At 52.1% G+C, this 8982-nt stretch overlaps 1 protein-coding gene across 1 annotated transcript; it reads right to left on the bottom strand.

Moving 5' to 3' along the window:
* Nucleotides 1–3347: 3347 nt before the first annotated feature.
* Nucleotides 3348–8701, bottom strand: LOC135417733 (lysosomal acid lipase/cholesteryl ester hydrolase-like). The gene is made up of 9 exons (XM_064662146.1): nucleotides 8600–8701; nucleotides 7911–8076; nucleotides 7375–7573; nucleotides 7016–7125; nucleotides 6448–6584; nucleotides 5938–6081; nucleotides 4902–4973; nucleotides 4142–4207; nucleotides 3348–3700 (listed from the first exon to the last, which is right to left on the bottom strand). The coding sequence occupies exons 1-9, from the start codon at nucleotides 8678–8680 to the stop codon at nucleotides 3467–3469; spliced, it is 1209 nt and encodes a 402-aa protein (XP_064518216.1). The 5' UTR covers nucleotides 8681–8701; the 3' UTR covers nucleotides 3348–3466.
* Nucleotides 8702–8982: the final 281 nt, after the last annotated feature.

The raw sequence follows: 8982 nt of genomic DNA, 5'->3' as shown, positions 1-8982 counted from the left end.
CTTCTGAGAGGGGGAGGTTTGGAGGGGGGAAAAAAAGTGAAGAAACAAAAGAGGGAAAAGGCTCAGTAAATTGCTACACTTGATTTGGATTGACATTACTGTGGCAAGAGGGGAAAACAAGCCAATGCCATGGTCAGGAGAGCACGCTGGATTTAGGTTCAATAGGCTGAGGTCCTTCAGAAGTTGGGCACGGCCCTTAAACCCTGAGTCTCCTGGGTGCCTCACTCACGGGGGTTTCCAGCAGCCACAAACTGCAGTGGAGTTGGGCTCCTGGTGGCCTCCTCATGCTCGTGTTCCCAGCTGCCAACCCCTGGACAGAAGCTCGGTGCCTCCTGGACGCTGGTGTTTCCCGGGAGTGGGTCTGCTGGGATGGACCCACGGGGTGGGTCGAGCGATGGATCCTCCAGGAGTTGCTTTATTCACCTTCTGGTGGCTCTTCCACGCCCAGGACCCCAACATCCCGACATTCTCTGCTTCACTTCACGGTCAGAAGGAGATGGAAGCTCTCTGCCTGGTGACAGTGAAGAGCTCTCAGGGGTTTTTCCCATGAGAACTGTCCATTTTGCTGACGTAGGGAAGGTCTTTCTCAGGTTCCTGTTGATTTGGATAACACCGGCCTTGCTCATACACAAAAGAGTTTTCAACCAGTTCTACCAGGAAACACCATTTTAAGCACTTCTAAGGCACAACCCCAGCTGGAAAGGCCACCTTTTGCTGCCTCTCAGGGAATACTTTTGTTTTCCTTATGTGGCAGAGAGAAGAAGAGTCTGGTGGAAGCCAGTAATGAGTCTAAATCTGTTTTCAGCCTCTGGATTAAGTTCTTAACAATGCATTGATCAGGGGAGGAACTGTGAATTTACCTGTTTGTGTAATTGTATTCACAAAATATGCATGAGAGCAAGCAGGGCAAAGGATAAGGTCCTCTTTCCACAAAGATGATATAATAATGATGATGATAATGATGATGATGATAATAATCATAATAATAATATTAAAACCAATAAATTTATAAGGTCTACTTGGCTCTGTGTGGTTGTACTGTCTTAAACCTCTGGAAAAATTCTCTCCTGTGAGGGTGGGGAGGCCCTGGCACAGGTTGCCCAGAGAAGCTGTGGCTGCCCCTTGATCCCTGGAAGTGTCCAAGGCCAGGTTGGACGGGGCTTGGAGCAACCTGGGCTGGTGGGAGGTGTCCCTGCCCGTGGCAGGGGTGGCACTGGATGGGATTTCTGGTTCCATCCAGCTGTCTGCAGATGGTGGGACGGGGCTGTTGGTGCCTTGTAGCACAACTGCAGTGGCTCTGCTTGAGTTGTCATCTCTGAAGGGGTTTTGCTTTCTAGAACAGACCACAGAGGAGAACAGGACAGGGTGAGGTAACCTCAGGGTGCCAGAAGGAGGCTGTGGGTGAGATAGGATCTCTCTGGATTGACAGTGATTACCTGCCTCACTTGGTAGGGTTGTAATGACATCTTTCTCTGGGGGATGAGTTGCTCCCAGCAGGGCTGTGCCCTGGAGCAGCATTCTTCCAGCACTGCACTGGGCTCATGCCTTGGCTATCAGGGCAAAGGCAACAAGACCTTGCTGTCTTTGCAAATAAACACCCAAATCTTTTCCCCAACAGGCTTCTGAGAAGGCTGCAAGAAACTGGAGTCCTAGAATTGTTGAAGTGTCCTGGCACTCCAGACCCCTGTAAATAGTGTCTCTCCATGTTTCTTGTCAGCCCCTTCAGGCCCTGGAAGGCCACAACTGGGTCACCCCAAAGCTTCTCCTCTCCAGGCTGAACAATCCCAGCTCTCCCAGCCTTTCCTCCCAGCAGAGCAAAGGTATGCATTGATAGGCAAGGCCATGATTAACACCCATCACCCTGGTGAGCACAGAGGAAGGCACTGCTGGCACCAGGAGGTGCCACAGCGGACGTGACTCACCAGCAGCAGACCTGCTCCTGCTCACAGAGGGACAGCAGTGGGGACACAGCTGACTTCAGGGGCTCCTTCTCTTCCTGTTGTCCCAGCAGCACGAGGGGTTGCAGCCCTGTGATGCTCAAACAAGACCATGAGAGACATCCAGCAGCAATGTGGCCTGATGTCTTTGAATCACAAAGTCAGCAAGATGCAGGAGTGACACCTCACACCAGAGGATGTAACTGTTGGCTCTTAAAGCACCTGAGAGGCCAAGAAACAGTTGGGGTTTGGGCCTCAAGCAGAGCCCAGGAGCATATGGGGGACTCAGCAGCTGGTAACCCTCACTCTCCTGGCAACACTCAGGGGATCTTGGCCAGCCCAGCTGGACACACCTCTCTGATAATCATGGAATCCTTCAACAGCTTGAGTTGGAAGGAACCTTCAAGATCAGCTCATTCCAGCCCCTGCCATGGGCAGGGACACTTCCCACTAGCCCAGGTTGCTCCAAGCCCCATCCAACCTGGCCTTAGACACTTCAGAGATCCAGGGGCAGCCACAGCTTCTCTGGGCAACCTGGGCCAGGGCCTCCCCACCCTCACAGGAGAGAATTTCTTCAGAGGTTTAAGACAGTATAACCACACAGAGCCAAGTAGACCTTATAAATTTATTGGGTTTATTACTATTATTATTATTATCATCATGTATTGTTAAGAACTTAATCCAGAGGCTGAAAACAGATTTAGACTCATTACTGGCTTCCACCAGACTCTTCTTCTCTCTCCCACATAAGGAAAACAAAAGTATTCCCTGAGAGGCAGCAAAAGGTGGCCTTTCCAGCTGGGGTTGTGCCTTAGAAGTGCTTAAAATGGTGTTTCCTGGTAGAACTGGTTGAAAACTCTTTTGTGTATGAGCAAGGCCGGTGTTATCCAAATCAACAGGAACCTGAGAAAGACCTTCCCTACGTCAGCAAAATGGACAGTTCTCATGGGAAAAACCCCTGAGAGCTCTTCACTGTCACCAGGCAGAGAGCTTCCATCTCCTTCTGACCGTGAAGTGAAGCAGAGAATGTCGGGATGTTGGGGTCCTGGGCGTGGAAGAGCCACCAGAAGGTGAATAAAGCAACTCCTGGAGGATCCATCGCTCGACCCACCCCGTGGGTCCATCCCAGCAGACCCACTCCCGGGAAACACCAGCGTCCAGGAGGCACCGAGCTTCTGTCCAGGGGTTGGCAGCTGGGAACACGAGCATGAGGAGGCCACCAGGAGCCCAACTCCACTGCAGTTTGTGGCTGCTGGAAACCCCCGTGAGTGAGGCACCCAGGAGACTCAGGGTTTAAGGGCCGTGCCCAACTTCTGAAGGACCTCAGCCTATTGAACCTAAATCCAGCGTGCTCTCCTGACCATGGCATTGGCTTGTTTTCCCCTCTTGCCACAGTAATGTCAATCCAAATCAAGTGTAGCAATTTACTGAGCCTTTTCCCTCTTTTGTTTCTTCACTTTTTTTTTCCCCTCCAAACCAAAGAAGCCCCAGAAGTCACTGAGAAGCCCCCAGTGGCCACAGCTCCAGCTCTAGGAGCTCTTCTCCATGAGATCCAGCATTTCTTTGTAGACTTGTTCATACACTTGCTTGCCCCAAAGGAAGTCAAAGTGGACGAAGTCGGGGATGTACTTTTTGTAGGCCAGGTTGGTTATCCGGGGCAGGGTGATGTTCACATCCTCAGGGGCTGAAATCCAGTCCCTGCCCCCGTACCACGCGGCCAGCGGGGCCTTCATCTTCTCCAGCTCATAGAAGGGAGGGGAGGTCTGCAAGACAAATGGAAGTATAGCCTGTTCCTGATTGCTGCTTGGGATTGCTCCCTTAGCCCAATTAGAGCAGAGAAACTATCACCAGGGAGCCTCACAGTGCCTTGGGCTCTGTGCTTTTCACCAGAGGGTCACAAAGTCATCACTGAGTGACATCACAGACACCTTCTTTTGGAAGGAAGGCACAAACTTGCTTCCCCATATAAAGTAAATGCCACAAATACCATAAAGTTCAAGGAATCACAGAATGGTTTGGGTTGGAAAGGACCTGAAAGATCATCTACTTCCATACCTCTGCCATGGGCAGGGACACTTTCCACTAGCCCAGGTTGCTCAATGCTCAAAAGTCAGTCTCAACCACTGCAATATTTTCTTTCCATTATTTCCCTTTTTTTTTTTAATCTCTTTTAAAACTGTCAAGTGGGAATGGCCTTCTCTTACCTGGTTGTAATGGAGCATGTTGTCACTGCCATAATCATAATACTTGAATTCCCCTGTTTGATAGAGCTGGAAAAGGAGGAGAGCCAAGTTTATTATCCCTGTGTTGGAGGGGACCCCAAGAAGGATAACAGGGGTGACTGGGGAGCTGCCTTGCTCCCTCCTGCCAGCCAGGCTCAAGGAAGCCTTTGTTATGTCTGATATTGTATTCTGGGAGCAGAGCTCAGTCCCCAGGAAGATCTCAGCACAGCCTGAGCTGTGCTGGCTCTGCTCACCCCTCCTCTCTGCAGAACACTGATGTCAGGAGGATGAGGCCCCAAAACCCCCCAGGGAACCTGCTGTACAACCAAAAGCCTCAAAGGAGACGTGGATCAAACCTGCGGGCAAGTTTCCTTCGTCTGTCATGGTCAGTGCCCACAGCAGAAAGATGTGAGCCTGGGCATGTTTCCAATAATTAGTTGGATCATTTGCTGTCCTACTGACCCTCGGCATCTCCTGTCCTGGTTTATCACTAGTCTTTGCTCCATCTCCACCTCCTACCAGCTCCAAAGACTCTGGGACACCTTTTGCTGGGCGTCATGGCCTAAGGAACTTCACCTGCACCAGTGTTTCAGTTCAGCTTCCCTGTCTCTCTAAAATCCAGCTCTGCAGGGAGAGCAGTGGGGGATGGAAGCCCCGCACTGAGCAGGGACCCTCAGCAGCTGAGAGAAGAGAACATGGGCTCTTGTTGCATGGAATCTGCCCCTGCAGCAGGAAATCTTACCTGGCGCCAGTGGAGCATGTTTTTTATGGATGTTGAGTCAGGGTAGCGAGACATGTACACGTCCATGCGGCTCTGCAAAAACCAGGGGAGATATTTATTCTCTGCATGGAGGGAAATCCCCCCAGAAATAAAACGGCTCCTGCTCAGCAGCCACACAAGTCTCACTCACACAGAGCTGCAGAGCTCCCTTCAGTAAGCTGAGCATTCCCCATGGGATGCTGGGCCATGTTAGGAGTCTGTCTGCTTTTCAAACCAAAGCAAGACTCCACATCTTGTGCTCAGGATCCATTGCAAAGACAGAGTGCAACTCTCTGCAGTAGCTGTGTGTTGTTCCTAATGTTTCCTTCTTGGAATATCAAGAAATTTCACCTACATTTTCGTTGACAAACAGTGGCCCAGTTCTGACTCCATCCAGGATCAAGCTGTTATTGCTTTTGGTGCTTTTGGTACTCTGTGTGAACCTGTCTCCAGTTTCGCTCACATGAGCAGGTTTTGGCAGGGTGTGGACCTTGAAATCTTGGCTGCCCCCAAGGAAATAGCCCTTCCCCTTGTGGTCCCCCTGGGACTGCCCAGCTTGCCTGGATGTGTCCTCAAGTAAGCTACTGTAGTGCTGGCCCTGGTGGGAGCAGGTTGGGATGGAGACCCCCAGCCTGGTGCCTCTAGCCTGGATTTTTCTAGGATTCCACATTCGGTGCAGTGGAGCACAGAGAAAGGCTCTGATCTGGGGACACGTTTGTTCTAAGGGATGGTGGACTGAAAAGCCTGATGGCCTTCAGTCCTAGAGGTGGATTGAAGGGAAGTTCATTCCATAATGTCACTAAAAGCCCTGTGAAATCACAAATCACTCAGTGCAAGAGAAAGCCTGGGGGCCCCTGGAGCATGGAATGAATGTCCAGGGGGGCAAAATGCCAACACAGTGGCCAGATGTTTCTACCCATCAAAGGTGTGAAATGCCATGTGAAGGCAGCAAATTGACAACTCCTGGTCAGACAATGAGCAACTGGATCCCTTCAAAGGTAAGCTGAAGGGTACTTACCATATTATAGCTGCTGGTAAAGCCACCGGGCAAGTAAAGGACCAAGGGGCAAATACTCCTGAAGATGGGGTAGGTGCACACAGCAGAGATCACTTGCTTCAAGATATGGCCCTTATCAAAGACCACCGTGTGTCCTAAAACGAGCTGTGGAAGCCAAAAGGGTTGGTCAGAGAGGTTCCTGTTGCTTTCTGCCTCCAGGTGCTGCCCACCTCCCTGCCCAGCCCTGGAAGCTGCTGACTTCTTGCCACAGCTTTGCTGTGCTTTGTCATTTGGGCTTTTCAGAAACATCCATGGCCTTGGGAGAGCCTTGATCTTCCCAGGAGAGGTTTCTCCCGGGAGAAGGGACCCAAACCCAATATCTAGAAATAGTTCTCTGATTAGGGCTGGGCAGGGGGATGTTTGACACTGTTCAAGGCCCCGCAGGGTGAAGGGAACCCAGAGGGCAGGGGGAGGGAGGGGATGGACAAGCCCTGCATGTCTTAGCACATCTCACATGTGGTGAGGACATACCTTAACCAGTGCCTCGGGAAGGTCGAACACTTTCACCAAGGGTGACTTCATGTTGGAGTTCACAGTGATGGGAGCCAAGGCAAAAAACATCTTGATTTTGCGATCCAGTTCAGGAATGGATGAAAAGGTAATGAAACCTGTGTGAGGGAGAAGGAAGCAGACCCTGCCCTGTTATATTTGAAGGAGTTGTTGACTCCCAGGTGTGTGAGCCCACCAGAAAGACCCTTAAAAGTGGCTCTAGCAGGTAGGTGACTTCACCTGAAGCCTTTGCTGCTGATGTATTTCAAGTCCCAGCTTGAGTGCTCAGCCCGAGTGCTCAGCCCAGCTGCACCTCCCAAAGCTCTTCCTGGGGCTCTGGCAGCAGTGGGATGCACCAAAAGCTGTGACTGCCACCGATTTTGGGCTGTCACTGCTCAAAACTGTTCTGTTAAAGCAAACAGGGATTATTACCTGCCCTTTTCCCACTGTTGTTTGGACGTGCCTGGATGTTGCCGTCCCTGACCAAGGTTTTAAGAACACTCCAAAACTGGGTGCAACTGTGACACTGGGCTGACCTCCTGCTAAGTACCTGTGGTGGTGCCTTGAGAGTAAGCCACGTAGTACAGCTGCTCCTGCCCGGTTTTCTGCAGGATGTAGTTGATGGTGGCTGGGAGGTCATACATGGCCATCTCGTGGAAGCTGCAGTGGAGACATGCACAGGACAAAATCACTCCTGCTGACCTTGGGAGCGCATGGCAAGCAGTGCCCTGGGTGCCTGGGAGCAGGCAAGGGCTGTGGTGGGTCTGGGCAGCCCCGTGGAGTCCCGGTGGTGCTGGTTTGTTTTCCCCTCTGGCAGATGGTGTGACTGCAGCAGCGCTGCTCCTCCAGCTGCAGAACCCTGCTGAGGGTGCCAGGTACCTGCCCGCCCTGCAGGTTGGCAGCAAATACCTGTAAGCTGAGTATTCCTGGTGGTGAAAGTCAAACTCTCTGTGTTTCTGTGACCAGCTGTTCCCCCGGCTGTTCCCGATCCACACGTCGTAGCCGGCGTCGGCCAGGATGAAGCCCAGGCTGCTGTTGGGCAAGTTGGTAACCCAGTTGCTTCCCTCCAACACCAGCCCGTGCTGGAGGAGGACCACAGCCTTTGGAGCTGGAGGAAGAAGAGGAGGAATCATTTGCTCTGACCGCTGGGAACACTGACCGTTCCCATCCAGGTATTGCTCTGGCAGCAACCCCCTGGGGCAGTGCCACCAGTGCAGGGAGGGGGTCACCTCTGTCCTCAGCCTCTCTGGAGAGGTGTTTTTGAAGAAGGCTCTTTGGTCATGCCAGGGCAGAGGAAATTGTTACAGTGAAAATGGAAAATAAGGCTGGGTTTACATTTAATGGAGGTTGGTAAGTCACGCTCCCAGAGAGAGACAAAGGTCCACATCTGGACACTGACTGTGCCCTTTGCACGGAGACCAGGCAGACCTTCCTGGGACACTTACGGGGACAGAACATGCTGGAGCCCCGTGCCTCTGCTTGATGGGAGATGCTCCTGCTGCCTGGGTTGCCCCTGCCGTGAGGAATCCTCTGCAGGGCCAGGTAGTAGCCATCATCCGTCAGCACCTCGTGCTCCTCGTAGGGGTACCCGTGGTAGCGGACGATTTCACCCTGTAGGGGGGAAGGACAGTGTGGGACAGGTCTGCAGGGAGGGGCTGGGGGTCTCTCTGCTGAAGGCTGTGAGGGCTTGGCTGGGCAAAGCCACCAGTGGCTGCCCCGAGCTAGTGTTGGTGGCTGCTGCTGCCGGCAGGAGGGAGGGGCAGGGACCTCCCAAGGGCCCTTCCACCGGCGCTGCCACGACTGCAGCTGGAACCTTTGGCAGGCGTGAGTTTCCTGCACTCCCTGAGCAGGTCTGGTACAGAACTGTCTCTTGTGGTGTTGCACCCAGTGCGTGTGAAGAGCGGGGCAGCAGTGACAGCGACGCTCTGAGCCTCAGACAGCTGCCTTGGCCAAACCTGCTGACTTGGAATGAAATTCCCCATAAATGTCTGCCAGAAATCTGGGAAGATTTATCATGAAGAAGAACAGGCAGGTAATAAAACCTGGTATCAAACATTGGTGAAGACACACAGAGACCATGCCCAGGGAGCTTGCCTGACCAAGCGGGAAAGAAGGGGGAGAAGTTGGGACTTACAACATCCATGGAGACCTCGGGGTTTGCATCTGACTTTTCCCCGATGCACATTAAATAAGCAATGGTCAGGAACAGCCACATCCTGGTGCTCTGCAAAACATCATCAACAGCAGGAATGTGAGAGACACTGATGGCACTGGCACAACAGCTGGGGAGTGCACTGGGGAAAAGTTGGGCAATGCCTGATGTCCACTTCCATCAGCAGATCAACATGACCACTCCACATATGAAATCATTTTAAACTTGAAGTCCTCTAATTGCTTCTAAAAATGGTTTATTTTGCTAATCTTGACCAATGGCAGAGTCCAAATTCTACCACATCTTAATCCCACACTGTTTATGAGCATCTATGTGTACAGCTATTTGTGCCCAGGCAAACCTGG

The sequence above is a fragment of the Pseudopipra pipra genome, chromosome 8 (assembly GCF_036250125.1).
Source record: "Pseudopipra pipra isolate bDixPip1 chromosome 8, bDixPip1.hap1, whole genome shotgun sequence".
Classification (NCBI taxonomy): domain Eukaryota; kingdom Metazoa; phylum Chordata; class Aves; order Passeriformes; family Pipridae; genus Pseudopipra; species Pseudopipra pipra.
This window is presented reverse-complemented; position numbering and strand designations above follow the sequence as displayed.

What these genes read in the sequence shown, in the direction of transcription:
- LOC135417733 (XM_064662146.1), bottom strand. Translation starts at nt 8,680, where the DNA reads ATGTGGCTGTTCCTGACCATTGCTTATTTAATGTGCATCGGGGAAAAG. An exon ending in TTACCAGCAGCTATAATATG is followed by an intron (nt 4,974 to 5,937) that starts GTAAGTACCCTT and finishes TGGTTTTTGCAG; the next exon opens with AGCCGCATGGACGTGTACAT. An exon ending in ACATGCTCCATTACAACCAG is followed by an intron (nt 3,701 to 4,141) that starts GTAAGAGAAGGC and finishes TTTGTCTTGCAG; the next exon opens with ACCTCCCCTCCCTTCTATGA.